Genomic DNA, 16,289 nt, shown 5'->3' on the forward strand with positions numbered 1-16,289 from the left:
TGTGTTGTACAACGTGGCTCTATAAAAAAAAAAAAAAAGCACGTCTTAAAATAGCCATTATATGAGGTAAACATGTTTGTTACAGAACTGTGATAGCCCAAGTTATCACACGGCACTGGTTTACTCAGCAAGAAAGTCGAATAATCCTTGCAAAAGCATATAAACGTCCCTGCATTACAGTGAGGGCTTGCATATCCAATATAACACCTGTATATGCAGTCAGCACACCAAGAATAAGACATACTTCCAAGAAAAACATCTGAATGAAATTAATATAGTGTTAATGTTGTAGTCTGAGTCTCCTCTGCACCACGTAGTTATTACAGGACAAGATCTCCTGGCAAGAACTTGTAAAATGTCAACATATAATAACTATGACATTAATCTAGGTCATCATAGCAGGTTGTGCAGACCTTTGGAAGAAAAGAGGGCACAATGTACCTGGTACTGACGACAGGGAATAAAGGCAGGAAGCCAATGTGCTGAGAGGTGAAAACAGAAGCTTTTTGTGGGTTATTTAGGTACAGGTGGACCCGGCAGAGCAATCTTGGCTGCTCCATGTAAAATATATACAGACAAGTAGAAAAAAAACATCTGCAAGGAACTATATTTCATTCATTTCATATTTTATAAATGGCAGACATGCAGTAAGCTTGATACAGTATTCTGCTGTTATGTTCTTTGCCGGAAACAAGCACCCAGGACATATTCTATACCTTATCCTTTCCCATATTATGATGTTTCCATTTTCATTACAATGTCATCTCATAAATGAAAGTAATTATGTTCACTAAATGTTGACTCCATTATGTTCAGATCACTTGACATGCACTTACCCTAGTCTGGTAGAGTTAGACCATCTCTGGCACTTTACCTCTTTCTTCACCTGCTGATATGGCGAGTACAAGACTAACAATTCATACTGTGTATACTATACAATATAATCTAATATGAGATCAGATAAGAAGTGGAAGTATTTATTCTGTTTATGGGCATGTTCAATCACTCATCTACTTGTGCATGATTGTCATCTATAGATTTAGATGTTTTCAGTTTTCAGAATTGTCTTCTACAGGCTACCATTTATGGTAGGTACTTGAGGAACGAGATTTCTGCAGCACACCATAGTCAGAAAGTCTTTGTTGTATACGGTATCATCCACATGGCTTGGGAAAGACTTTCATTGGAGACTATTTCATATATTATAAGTGACCCTTGCTGCAAATCTTAATTCTACAGAAGTGAATTAAGCCCACAGTCTGTATAAAACAATGTATTTTCCTTTCTGGAATGCTTTATTGTGATAGTTGGTGAATAAAATGATGTAATTACACAATCGCTAAATTAAAAAAAAAAACAAAAAAAAACATATCAAGTCCAATCTACATTTTTGGTCCAGAGGAATACAAACAACCCCATGAGGCAGATACTGATACCCATATATATTATTGAAAAAGCTTCTAGACTCAAGATCAAAATTAATCCATCCTGTCTCCAAAAATCAGGTCCCCATAACCTGTTATACTATTACTTTGAAGAAGGAAATCCAAGTTACTTTTGTTCAAGGTCAAAATCCCAAATGACTTTAGACTTTTATAGAGAAACCTTCACAGAACAGAATAATTGTCTCCATAAAAATAGCTCCTTCCAAAATGGCAACAAAAATCTTAATGTACCTTACCATAAGCATTTCCACATAACACAAAGCATTACCAAAGCTAACCATCTTTCTTGACAGTGTTCCTCTTAATAGTCAATGTGTTAATACAGTTTTGTCCGTTGTTATGAGAATGTAAAGGGCCAAACATGTGCATGCATTACAATCCTTCCATTTCAATGTGAAATCTTTTCTTTCCCTCTTTGAGAAATGAACACTTCTTGCCAGGTTCCGTTGAAGATTACAGCTTGCTGCTAGGGGTCTAGAAACCAGATACTATATGATCAACTTATTCTCTCCTATTGACATTGTTACAAGGTTATATTTTGTGTCCTAAGATCTGTGTCAGTTTGGACACATTGTCCTTCTTCCTGCTATAGCTCATTGCTGCCCAGTGATCTACCCTGGTACTTTGGCACATATAGTATACCTATGTTTCTTTTGACTGCTTGTGTACATTATATTCGTCTCCATATTCAGCCTCACACATAGATCTCTATGGAGAGAGGGAGGGAATGGGATTTTCCTGCCGGCTGGTTGATATATTGCCTCATTCTGCGCACTGATAGCCTCTTATCTACAACCTAGCAGTTTTAAAATAGTTTAGAAGAGCAGAGTGTAAAAGCAGAAATTATCTGAGTGTCTTTACTAATACCCTCTCCTCATCATAGACTAATATGTAGAAAGTAGCTCAGCCTGAACAGTGTAGAAGAAAACATATTTTTTTAACCCCCTCCCGACTAGTACTAGTACAGCGGATGCCAGGTGTTTAAATACGGCGGCTGCTCCTGAGCGGGGCAGCCACCATAGCTGCCGAGTGTCTGCTGTTTTATACCGCAGACACCACACTGATCGCAGGCATTAACTCTTCTGGTGCCTCAGTTAAAGCTGAACGAGGTGCCATTTTACCGGTGGCGCATGCCGGTAATCACTGGCACCCGGAGCAAGCTCTGGGGCTGGCGTCCCGTTGGCATGACAGCCAGGGACATTGTGAAGGCTCCCAGGCCTGTCTGTGCTCTTTTTCAATTGCAGGCTACTCTATGTAGCCTGCTATAGAAATGCAGGTATTTTGCAATGCATTTAGCATTGTAATGCATTGCATTAGTGATCAGACCTCTGGGGTTCTAGACCCCCAGGTGGGTGGTCTAATAAATGCTTAAAAAAAAAAAAAAAAGTTAAAATCACCCCCCTTTCCCTAGGACACATATAAAAGTACTTAAAAACTGTAAAACACGTGCATATTAAGTATCCCTGTGTCCGAAAACGCCCGCTCTACAACTCTATAAAAATATTTTTCCTGTACGGCAAATGCCATAGTAGGAAAAAAATCAAAAAGGGCAAAACCACCGTTATTTCACTGTTTTGCCTCTGATAAAAATTTGAATAAAAAGAGATCAAAACAATAGATATTCCCAAAAATGGTAGAACTAAAAGTACACATGGTTCCTCAAAAAAAGACACCCTATGCATCCCCATACATGGAAGTATAAAAAAAAAGTTACGGGTGTCAGAATATGACGGCTTTTAGAAAAAAACATTTTGGAACTTTTTTGTATTTTTTGTTAAGGGGTTAAAATGTAAATAAAACCATGTAAATTAGGTATCCTCGGAATCATACCCAAACCTAGAATACAGGTGACATGTCATTTTGGCAGCACAATGCCATAAAAATGAAGCCCGTTATAAATTCACACAACTGCACTTTTTCTTCAAATCCCCACCCCCATTCTGATTTTTTTTCCAGCTTCCCAGTACATTGTACGGAATAATTAATGGTGGCATCATGAAAAAAAAATTGTGCGGTAAACATTAAGATCTCATATGGCTCTGAGAGTGGAAAAATAAAAAAAGTTATGGGGTTTGCAAGGGGGAGTCAAAAACGAAAAACAAAAAATGCCCACGGCGGATTAACAAGATATATTACTAAGTTTCTTATTTTCACCTGTACTATCCATTTATAAAAAGTTTTTCTTAACTGAAGGTACACTTTCACAAGAATCCCTTAAGTGAGGTGTAGTTTTGTAAGTTCAATGGATAAACTCTTTAAGAAAAACAATGGATAATCTCTTAAAGCTAAATTATTTTATTCAGAAGTATGACTTTAACTGTAATTTACATTTTTTCATTCCTAGAATGAATAGGTTAAAGCTCCTAAAATAATTATAAAAAAGTCAGATATGGCTAGTCATTATTTAAGCAAAAGCTTATCAGAAAATCATAACATGCCAACATTTATTAAATGCTGTTATGTTGCAGTACAACTGTTTTTCTAATGTGGTTACATTTATTACAGATAAAAACCTTGTGTATTTGAGAAATGTACAGTTCAAATATGGTATGCTAACAGCTCCATTTTTCTTGTCTTCATATACAGTATATAACGTAGCATGCACTCATGCTGACCTGCTTTGACTTTTGGATATATATAAATACACCTGACAGCTTGAATCCCCTACTAAGTCTGCTTTTTCCATTCAACACAGCATTGAAATACAATCTTATATATACCATTTAAAATCAGTTCATTGGTTCATTGCATAATTTATGTGATTTTACCAAACCAAATGTTAATTCTGGCAGTAAAACACATAACTACATCCATTGTGAACCATTACATCACTACTTACAAGGAGAACGGATCTCCAACCTCTAAAACAATAAACTGGGCAAGTACGTGCTGTAATTGTGAGCAATAAAATAACAGAGAAGTATGATATGGTTTTCTAAGCACGACACATAAGACATACATAAGCATTATTGTAGGCCACTGGTGTGTTATCCCTGCCATATTACTTTCTGATTGCAGTGTGCTCTAAGAAGTTTATTTTACTCTTCCTGTTTTGGGGGGGAAAAAAATTAAAAAATTATGAAAAGTTCCACTATATTTTATTGCTATATTATTCACTTAAAATACATATGTAGGACATATATCGCACATTGACATCCACAAAAATGTTGTGTCTGTTTTACTTAGTTTTCAGGTATTATAGGGGAATTCTGGTACATGTTTTAATTTATGACAAATTATAGAGTCTGTGAGATAAATTTATCAGTTGCTTCATTTATTTTGTACATCTCCGTGTCTAGATAGGCAGTTCTTTGTCGGTGTCTGCTGTGAGCTATTATGCTTTAGCCACAGTACTTCTATATATCACTACTGGTTGTACACAATTCTATGACACCACTGCTTAGGCATGTCTATATCTGTAATGTCAGTCTAGTGAGTCCACCATATGTTCTCGTATTTATACAGTAGGCACTTACTGCTTTTGCATAAACATTTGCCCAAACTTTATTTTTTGGCAACATGAATTTGAGGTCACTGAAAGACCAATAATGTGGTGTAAATGGTGTGCAATGATGTGAGTTGGCAAAGAAAAGTGGATGGTTAAGGGCTAGACATTTTGGAAAGGTACAGTCAAAAGGCTAGGATTACATAACATGCAGAGTCATTTTGTATCCACTCTAAAGTTGCTGATATAAAGAAAAGCAGGATTTCTAAATAGGGTACAAGATCAACCACAACCATTGGTTTGTCATAAAGTGTTCCAGCCACATAACAACTAAAAGAATGCTATTATCTCGTGGTTAAAACCAGAAACCAATGCCCCTAAATACATTGTGTCTTTAAAATATTGTTTGTTATAAAATAAATGGTTCCAGAGACAGCAACTTCACTGAAAAATTTCTAGAATAAAATAACAATGCTGTTAGGATTTTTGATTTTTTTTTTTTTTTTACTTACATTGTCATGGATATTTATAATAAATAAAGAAATATTAGTCAGTCTTCATCTATTTTCGGGTTAAAAATGTTTATTCCTACTTTTCTTGTTTTCTCTTACGAATAAGTCCTAAGCAATAGAGATGAGCGAACACTGTTCGGATCGACTGGGCACTCACCCATAGAAATGAATGGAAGCACCTGTGATGCCAGCCAGCCGCCGACAAAGTCAGCGTCACAGGTGCTTCCATTCATTTCTATGGGTGCGTGCTGTTCGGATCGGCTGATCCGAACAGAGTTCGCTCATCTCTACTAAGCAGCAAGTCTTCCTAGTTTTGCATCACTGCAGCTATCAACCCAGCACTGCAAAATGAGGTACATGCCCTACTGAGGTGCCAGGGGACCCTATAGTAGCAACAGTATTGGGTATAACCTAGATTTCCCATAAACCACTATTAATAAAAACAGTAAGATGGTAGAGAAGAATATTCAGTAGAATATTTCACATATTCAAAGATAAAGACATGCACAATTTTCTGTTTTGGGAACATTCGGAAAGCTGGATAAAAATTAGATGTTGGAAACAATTTATGTATTTCCTCAATGGGGAGGTAGAAGTCGTTTCCACGTGTTGTTAAAAAGTGTACAGATTAAGTGTGAACTGGTCTATGAAGGCCAAACAGACTAGATGCCATTTTCTAGTGCTGATTAAAAATAGATTTATTTCCATTATATCCATTTTTCAATTGCCTTACATTATCTCAATTCCCTAACAAAGTTGCTAACAGAATCATTCATAGTACAAGCACGGATAATCTGAGTGGAAAGAATGGAAAAATGTCATACCTCCTGGATGCTATCAGTCTTTCCAAAGACGTTCAACCAGAGTTTTTGGAGGTCTATTAATTGCCTATAAAATACAGGCTAAAAATTGATGTAAGAATGTGCATATCCACTTAGTCTGTTTCATCCATTTTTAGGCAGTCTTAGAGTTAGTCCTAAATGTGTCCACAAGAAGTAATGCAGATGTATACTTAGATCTTGTGGTGGTAAGGCATGTGGGCTGAATGCCAAGGGTATACCAACAAGCCACTCTGCCTCACACTGCATTATTTCCCTATGGGTGACACATCACTGAGGCCCAGACATAACACATGCCTGGTGAAAATTAGTGGTTGGGGAGACAGAAAGAATTCTAATAGGAGTACATTCAGTAATAACTGTATTTCCTACAAGTTCCAGAGGGTTCTTTTAAACCCTTAACCCCTTCCCGACATGCGCCGTAATAGTACGGCGCGTGTCGGGTCTGTACTGTTTTAAGCAGTAGACAACCGGCTCTAATGCCTCCGATCGGTCCCCGGACCGATCGGAGGCATTAACCCCTCCGGCGCTGCTGTCAAAGGCACCGGAGGCGCCATCTTCCCGGCGGCGCATGGGCGCCGCCATTTTGGCAGGGATCGCCGGCTCCTGGAGCATGCTCCAGGGCCGACCCCCCGTTGCCATGACAGCTGGGAGCCTTGTTAAGGGCTCCCAGCCAGTCTGCAAATTCTCTCTTTTGCAGGCTGGTCTATGCAGCCTGCAAAAGAGATGATGCTTTTTTGCAATGCATTGCAATGCATTAGCATTGTAATGCATTGCATTAGTGATCAGACCCCCTGGGGTTCAACACCCCTAGGGGGTCTAATAAATGCAAAAAAAAAATAAAAAAAAAAGTAAAAAAAAATATAAAAAAATATAAATAGTATTAAAAGTTCAAATCACCCCCCTTTCCCTAGAACAGATATAAAAGTAGTTAAAAACTGTGAAACATATACATGTTAGGTATCCCCGCGTCCGAAATCGTCCGCTCTACAAATCTATACAAATATTTTTCCTGTTCGGTAAACGCCGTAGCAGGAAAAATAGTCAAAAGTGCCAAACCGCCGTTTTTTCACTGTTTTAATTCTGCTAAAAATTTGAATAAAAAGTGATCAAAGCAATAACATTTCCCGAAAATGGTAGAACTAAAAAGTACACCCAGCCCCGCAAAAAAAGACGCCCTATGCATCCCCGTACACCTATGTATAAAAAAGTTACGGCCGTCGGAATATGGCGACTTTTAGAAAAAAAAAATTTTAACACCGTTTTCGAATTTTTTTTAGGGGTCAAAATGTAAATAAAACCATATAAATTTGGTATCCCTGGAACCGTACCGAAACACAGAATACAGGGGACATGTCATTTTGGCTGCACAGTGAACGCCGTAAAACCAAAGCCCGTAAGAAAGTCGCAGAAATGCATTTTTTCTTCAAATCCACCCCATTCTGAATTTTTTTCCTGCTTCCCAGTACATTATATAGAATAATTAATGGTGGCATCATGAAGAAAAAATTGTCCCGCAAAAATTAAGACCTCATATGACTCTGGGAGCGGAGAAATAAAAAAGTTATGGGGTTTAGAAGGAGGGGAGTCAAAAACGAAAAACGAAAATCAAAAATTGCCATCGGCGGGAAGGGGTTAAAGGGGTAGTCCTGAAAGATAAAAAGATGTTTTTTAACATTCAGATTGGGAATCTTTAAATTTAATGATATTAAAGTAGGTAAGCTTGCACTAATGTCTTGATTTCAGTGTTGGTCCCACAGTCCAGTCCACCTTTGTTCTGGCACAGGCATTCAGTCAGTGACCTGCTTGAATAGGGATGGCTGGCTCACTTCATTACTTTGGTCAGTCTCCTTCCCATTCTCTGCATCAGTTCTAAGGTTGGTTTCGCTAGTAAACTCATCCCCACAGCCAACCCAGTCATCATATCACTGACACAGAGTTCCTTATCTGTGCCTGAACAAATTAAGAATTGGAGCCTCCTGTATTATGGGAACAGTATTGAAATTGGCACATTGGTACAACTTTAATAGTACATTAATAAATTTTACTATATCATTGTTTTTATCTTGCCAGACAAACCCTTTAAAGTCACAGATCCATTTTAAATAAAAATGTTGGCAAACATATCCATTTTCCACTATTGAATAGCCTTCAGAGGAATCTAGGGTCAGATATCTTACAATATAGAATGACAGATTGTACATGTTTGTGGCAATTCAGAAATATTGCAATGTACATCAGATGTATGTAAGCAGGGATATTTATTGATGTTGAGATGGAAACATATTGCTGTCTGCTGGAGAAATCCCATTTATTTTAGATTGTCCCATGAGATGTCTGTCATGGTGAATAGTGATTTTGTTCATATAAGTCACTGCCTCTCATGCATTCCATTCAGGAGGTGGCCATTTACAGTGTCATATCAGAGTCTGAGCTGTAAATAACTGTGACTAGTGCATGAATACAGCATGTAAGCCTTGCTATCAGTTTGGGACTTCATTCCCCAGAAAATTTCTTACGCCTGATTGGACAAGACACTATAAATCTAAGACTGACTCTGTTATAATTTCTTTTAGCTCCCTGCGGATATAATGAGACTACAGAAGATGGGAAAATAGTTCAGCTCCCTCCATGCAAGACGGGAGCATGGATCGTTCCTGCAATCATGGCTTGTTACCTATTAGTGGCAAATATTCTCCTAGTAAACCTTCTCATAGCAGTATTCAAGTAAGTCTGTGAACCTTTTAATATACTGTATGGGAACTGCACGTAAGAATATTGAAATCACAACATTTCACTAGTAAAACTATAAAAAACTATGAAAAAATTTGTCAGTATTTAGCTACATTTATCTTGTGCAGTTTTTCCATTGCTTTGGGTTTGTATAATGCTAAATACAGAATTTTGGCAGTGCTTAAAGGGAGCTTGTATGGGAGTTACATTGTTAGGTCTGAGCTTTTAGGTCATAAGTCTGACAACAACGTAAAAATTTGAAAGAAGAATGGGGAAAACAATATAAAATTGGAATCATAGCCATTCCTCTAGTATTAGAAGTTAAATTAAATATACTTTCATTTGTGAAAATTAGAAAAAAAATCACATTATTCATAGCAAGAAGTGTTTAGATCTTACTATATAAATACGAGAAATACAAGCAACAATATCAACAAGGAATATGGTTTTCATCTGGAAATAAAGGGACTTTGTGCTTCAGGCAAGCCAATGATAACATAATCAAGATAATCCTTGGGTGCTACTGTAATGTAATGATTTTATTCCACCTGTTCTGGCACTGGAAAGAGACTGAGCATTTACGGTGTTCCCCATGAATTAGTTCCAACAGGGTGGGAGGTGAGAAGGCACTTTGTGATGTGCTTATTGTCATAGGATTCACCTAACAATGGATTGTCCAAAGCAGGGAACCCCTCTGGAGATCCTCCATTGTAATGGATTCAGAATTCTTATTATATTTATTGATAAATAGTTTGCCTTTCATATTTATTGTGACATGTCTATTATAGAACGTTAGTAGTAGTATATAATTCAAGCACATATTGCAGACACATCCCTATTGAGGTTATAAAACAAATATTTCATTCACAAACATTTTGGGAATGTGTCCACAAAATGTTCTATTCAGAAGGTGAAAATGTAAGTTCAAGTCTCCAATAGTATGTTAAGATCTTCTTAAACTGAGTTTACCACAAACAAAACTGCTCCAAACATTATTTGTTGTTGTAAGGGCTATAAGTGACGTAGTGAACATACTTGATTTGTGTACTATCCTTTAATCCATGTGCAACCTGTTTTTCCCTGTGGTCTCCACCCAGCACCACCCCTAACATTCAAATCTGTCATTCTTTGTGTATGGACCACAGATAAAGCCAGTACGTTGGCAGGTGTGGCTATGCTACAGACACACCATATAGCTCATATGCATAAGAATTACAAGTTAATATTGTGGCATTCTTGACTGCATTTTTGACTTCCATACACAGTTCTTGTACATTTCTTTGCTCTGTGCATATATCCAAAAGACTAGAGTCAGCAGACAGAATGCAGCTGTAAAATTGGGTACTGTGGTTTCTAAGTCCCTTCGGCCTACTGCAAAGTACCCACTAACAGTATGCTGTGGATTTGCTGTTCAAGCAACTGGTTTACCAATTTACTCCAGCAATAGACAAGATTTATATACATAATGGTGAATGATTAAAAAAAACAGTACTTGTTGATCTCAAGGTATTGACTTGTGTATTTTTGTACATTAGATTTCTTACTACTATACAGTACATTTCTGATTATGTCTCATGTGTTTCTTTTCAGCAACACTTTCTTTGAAGTCAAGTCCATCTCAAACCAGGTTTGGAAATTCCAGCGATACCAGCTGATAATGACATTTCATGAAAGGCCTGTCTTGCCACCTCCCTTAATTATTTTTAGCCATTTCACCATGATTTGCAAACACCTTTGTTGTCGCTGGAGGAAACATGAAAGTGACCAAGATGAAAGAGACTATGGATTAAGTAAGACTTGTACTATATATGACATATATACAATTACTGTTCATATAACAATGAGGAAAAATGGGAATGTGAAGTCTACAGTCTTTTGAAAATATTAGTGAATTGCTTAGAACAGAAAATCTACATTAATTATAGCATATTAGGGGGTTGCTGGTAATTTGCTAATTGAAATACTTTATTAAAGGGTTTTCTCATTAATATAGTAATTGATTAATATATACATATATACATATATATAATATACACATTATAACTATAGGAGCTTTAATGACATCCCATTCTAAATCCATAATATTAATATGGAGTTTTTCCCCACTTTGCATTTAAAACAGCTTCACTCCTCTGGGAAGGCTTTCTACAAGATTTTAGAGTTGGCCTGAGGGAATTTTTGCTTATTCATCTAGAAGAGAATTGGTGAGGTCGGACACAGTTGTTGGATAAGAGGGCCTGGCTCATAATCTCCATTCCAATTCATCCCAAAGGTGTTTGATGGGGTTGAGTTCAGGGCTCTGTGTGTGTCTGTCAAGTTCTTCCAAACTAAAGTCACCCAATGATCCGGTATTTCTTGCTTTGTGCAATGGGCTCAGTCATGTTGGAACAGAAAAGTGCCTTGCCCAAATTGGTTTGCATGTAGCTACTCAGCCATGAAAACCAATGCCTTGAAGCTCCTGATGCACAGTTTTCGTGCCTACAATTATATCAGAGGAGGTTTAGAATTCTGCAATTATTGTCAGACCAGGAACATTGGTGAGTTTTTTGCACTATGCCCTCAGCACTTGTAACCATGCTCTGTAACTTTACATGGTCTGCCACTTCAGGACAGAGTTACTGTGGTTTTTGCTTCCACTTTTCTATAAAATCTCTCACAGTTGAGTGTGGAATATCAAGATGGGAAAAAAATCACAAACTGACTTGATGCAATGGTGGCATGCTATTGTGGCACCAATTTAGTGAACTCTTTAAAATGAGCCATTCTTTCACAAATATATGAAGAGGCAGACTGTACAGCTAGGTGCTCGATTTTATACACCTGTGGCAATGGGACTGCCTCAAATACTTGAATTCAAAGAATAAGAAGTGTGCCCTGATACTTTTCTCCATGTAGTATATGATCACTAGAGGTCTGACCTTTGTGAGTGGCAGTGGACATGAATTGCTACCACTTCATTCACTTCTATGTGATTTACAGATATAGATGAGTACAACTCTGTCAATCCAATAGAATTCATCTCTTCAATAAAAAGGGGTAAAGGGATACTCTGATTATTCAAGGACAGAGATATACGGTAGCATTTTTACTAAACAGTTTTATTTTAAAAGGATCTTTAAGAAGTAACAGTCACTCTTTCCTATTCATGTTACATAATGACACATTCAATATTTGCTACAGTAAAAATGTGCCTTTGACTACTAACTTTCACCCAAAATTGGAGCATTCTGAACTTTCTATTAAGAGTGCCCATTATATTGACCTGGATACGTACAACTAGATTACAAACTGTAGGCTAGGAGGAGAATGTAAGGCTAATAAAAGATTTATGTCCATCCCATTAAGCCTATTCTCTGGGAATGTTGATCCAGGTGATCCAGAAAAAAAAACCCATAATGTAGAAGCTAATATATCTGATCTTAGTGAAAAAAAAAATTCTCAACTACCAATCTGGCAATCAGAATAGATCCCCAGATCTACAACCAGTCCCTAGAAATCTAGAAGTACATAAAGCTAAAACCTAGAAGTACATAAAGTTAGAGTATAGGGCAGTGGTCACAAAACACTGATCTGTTATATGCACGGAACATTCTCTTTTGTCCATGATTAAATAGCTAGCAGCTTTTGAGAGCTTCTTTTTTTTCTACCGGTAGAACAGCGTGTACTAGTGAACGCTCCATAGCACACCAATATTATTACTGATTGTATAAAAAGGAAGCAGAAGCCTAATAAAAGAAGAGTTTTGAAGAGCAGAAAAAGTAGCTTTATTCATATTGTCATCAGACATCCATAAATTGAATAAAGCCCAGACACAAAGTATCCTTTTTATGCCATTTGTATCGACTGTGAATGCCAGGTGTCACACATGGCACAGTGAGACAACTACCGCTCAGTTAATTGTCATTCTGACCTTGTCTCCACTTGCTTCTAAAAAACAGACTGAGGTGTTTATAGTCTGACTATATTTTTAGTGGATATTTGTGACAACATATACAGCAGTGAGTGAAATTATAAAGAAGCTGCATAGGTTAGACATGCACATGTCTTGGCTTTTACTATGGATATGGATATTTTTAAACTGGGAATAGTACAGTGTCAGAAATATATTTCTTAACATTATTACATTTAGAAAATTTGAAAGTCTAAGCTATAGAGTATTTTTTTTATATACAAAAATTTCAAAGTGCAGTGTTTACCCAAGTGATTCCCCAAAGCTCCTCATATTTCAGTATAAAAAACGTATAAGCTTTAAAATTCTACTCACATTGATGTATTGACCTTAAAGGGGTTGTCTCACGTCGCATACTCACCACTCTTCGCTGCAGTAAATTCTTCTGTCTTCCAGCTTTGTTGTGTCATTGGTGGGCAGGGTTACATATGCAAAGCCAGCGGCGAGAAGTCGTTGCTTCTATGCCGCTGGCCCTGCGTGTGCGCTGCCGATGCACTAGGCATCAGATGTACAGCCTTCACAATGTAACACAGACCCGGCATCCATGGTAATAGAGAGGCGGATTCCGGGGAGTGTAGACGCCGGCACAGGTGAAGCCAGCAGTGGCAGGAGCGATGCTGCTATTCCGCTCCTCCGCCCACCCCTCCTCCCCTCCAGAATATCAGCATCACTCCTGCTGCTGCTGCTGGCTTCACCTGTGCCGGCGTCTACACTCCCCGGCATCCGCCTCTCTATTACAGTGGATGCCGGGTCTGTATTGGTGGCCCCTTCCCGCCCCCCCCCCCCCCCAGGCTCACTCCCGTGCACTTAGCCCCTCCTCCCTCCCCCCTCAGAGCAGGCAGATACATCACTTGACTTATGACCAGATAAGTCAAGGGATGTGTAAAAAAAAAAAATGAATAAAGTAAGATAGTGGACAAACAAAGCAGTTTTGCTGAAGCAATGTATTTAGGAAAAGTCTTACATTCACATTAACAAGCAGTATAGATAGGAGCCTTGGGATGGGACAACCCCTTTAATGTTGTCACATAACCAGATGGGGCAGCTTCAAGTGATGGGGTTTTTTTTATTGTTGGAAGACCCATTTTAATTGTTTTGTGATGTCCAATCCATACACATATGAGTGTTATAAACTCCCGTATTTAGGCATTACAACCTATAGTTTACCACCCTCAAATAAAACTAAATTTGGGTGCCGCAGTCACAAGCGTATAACACACGCCAACTTCTTACAGGTCTGGTTTGTTTACATTTCAGCAACATTCCCATCCTAAAAAAATCAAGAGAAATGGTAAATTAAGATACATAACATCTCATTTTAGATCCTTACAGGTGTACAGGGTGTCTTCTTAAGAGATCCAGGCTAGTAGCTCAGAAAGATCTGTGGCATTCATATAAACAATGGGTGCTTTATACATTATCAATCATAGGTTATTGATTGTTGCATCAGCGAATTTACCCAACTCCGAAAAAATAGAGGGGCTTAAAATGATCTCAGTTCCTATTCTAATAGAACTACAGGTCCAATTATAAAGTTGTAGAGCAGGACAAACTTGGTACAATCCACATTTTTTTCAATTATGCTCAATATGCTCCATATACTGTATATGAAGGCCATGCAAGCTCGGCTTCCCTGTAGTGCTGAGCTGCTATATGTTTGTGTCTCAAGCTTTAAGTAACTAATAGTTTGTGAGAACAATTTTACAATTGGAACTGTGGTTCTATCTGGAGTAGGAGCTGAGATTATTTTAAGCATTCTATTGTTGAGGGGGCAAAGGAATGGATGGTCCACATTCGATAATATATATATAAAGCACCCCATCACTTACATGAATCCAATAGTTCTTTCTGAGCTATTAGCCTGAACCGCTTTTTAGGAGACACTCTGCATCTTGACCAAAGTTCCTAATCTAAGAATGAATACAACTAGCTCCAATCAAGTGAAGCTGAAATGGTGTTCTGTATGTATACTGTCATTATGTAATGCGATTATCAAATAAGACTGTTTTAAAATACGTAAAACAAGCTCAGACCCTAGATTCATATCACAGAGACATGGAGACCTCTGCTTGGGAACCAACCTTATGAGCCAGAGCAGACAGCATCTGCAAATAATCACTGTGGTCCATTCTATTTCTCTATGTATTGCATGGAAGTCCAACTTGTACAATGTGTAACCAGCTGGAGCTTCTGAAACTAGACCCATGGTGATCAGCTTCAGCATAAAAAAATGCTATTGTAGTGAGACTGTGGTGAATACTGTGGTGAGACTGTGCTAACACAGCCTCTTTAGACATATCAATTATTTGTAAAAGCAATAAAAAATCATCAAATGAAAGGCACACTATGTAAATGCACTCAAAGGTAAAGCTGGGCACTTTAACCGACTGGCAACCACCGACCGTAAATTTACGGCCAGTGGTCGTGGTCTCTGAAGACTGGCCAATCGTAAAAATACAGCCGGCCTTCGGAGACCCCCTTGATGGGGATCGTGAGCAGGTGTTAGCTTTTACTAACAGCTGACAACTGCCTGCATAACGTTGAGCTGAGCACCGACCGAACGTGACAAGGAGATCCAAGGGGTTTTGCCAAGTATATGTGCCCCTCAGCACCCCTCATGGCGAAATCAGGGGGTGCCAGTATCAGTAATATGCAGCCTGGGGTGTGGCCAGTGACCCCAGGCTGCCTGGTGCCCCGAGTACCTAGTTGATCCTGCCGGTGATGGAGGAAGTGAGCCGATACGTCTGCAGTTGGTGCTCCCTTCTTTTTGGGCCCTACCGTGCGTCTGTACATAGGATTAAGGCCACAAAGTGTACATTTTTGAACACGGGAGAAATGGGGTAATCTATTTTCGGGTGTTTTTCTTCATTTTCTTGTGTTATGTGCAAAAAAACTGCCTTTATGACATTTTTGTGTAAAAAAAAAAATATGAGAAATGTTTTTTCTTGCAAACTTTTTCAAAACCTATGGGGTCAAAATACTCACTATACCCTTCAATGAACACCTTAAGGGGTCTAGTTTATACAATGGTGTCATTTATGGGGGGTTTCAATCGCTATGGCAACTCAAATCTTGTTCAAATGTGCAAAGGGCCTAAAATAATCTGCAAGCAAAATTTGTGTTTTGAAATCCATTTGGCTCTCCCTACCTCTTGGGCCCTACTGTACATGCGTACATAGGACTAAGGCCACAAAGTGTACATTTTTTAACACGGGAGAAGTGGGGTGATATATTTTGGGGTGTGTTTCTTCTTTTTGATGTGTTGTGTGCAAAAAAACTGGCTTTAAAATGACACATATTTGAAGAAAATAAAAATGTAATTTTTTTCATAATTTGTAATAATTCTTGCAAAACAATATTTGTTTG

The 16,289-nt window shown here is 38.1% G+C and overlaps 1 protein-coding gene across 2 annotated transcripts in view; it reads left to right on the forward strand.

The window, feature by feature from the left end:
* The window catches only part of TRPM3 (transient receptor potential cation channel subfamily M member 3), a 389,792-nt gene that overhangs the window by 365,421 nt on the left and 8,082 nt on the right, over window positions 1–16,289 (forward strand). For both annotated transcript variants that reach the window (XM_075278698.1, XM_075278690.1), the window contains 2 exons: window positions 8,818–8,968; window positions 10,565–10,764. In XM_075278698.1, coding sequence (XP_075134799.1) covers window positions 8,818–8,968; window positions 10,565–10,764 — 351 coding nt within the window. The remainder of the gene's footprint in view (window positions 1–8,817; window positions 8,969–10,564; window positions 10,765–16,289) is intronic.

This window comes from Leptodactylus fuscus, chromosome 1 (genome assembly GCF_031893055.1).
Source record: "Leptodactylus fuscus isolate aLepFus1 chromosome 1, aLepFus1.hap2, whole genome shotgun sequence".
Taxonomy (NCBI): domain Eukaryota; kingdom Metazoa; phylum Chordata; class Amphibia; order Anura; family Leptodactylidae; genus Leptodactylus; species Leptodactylus fuscus.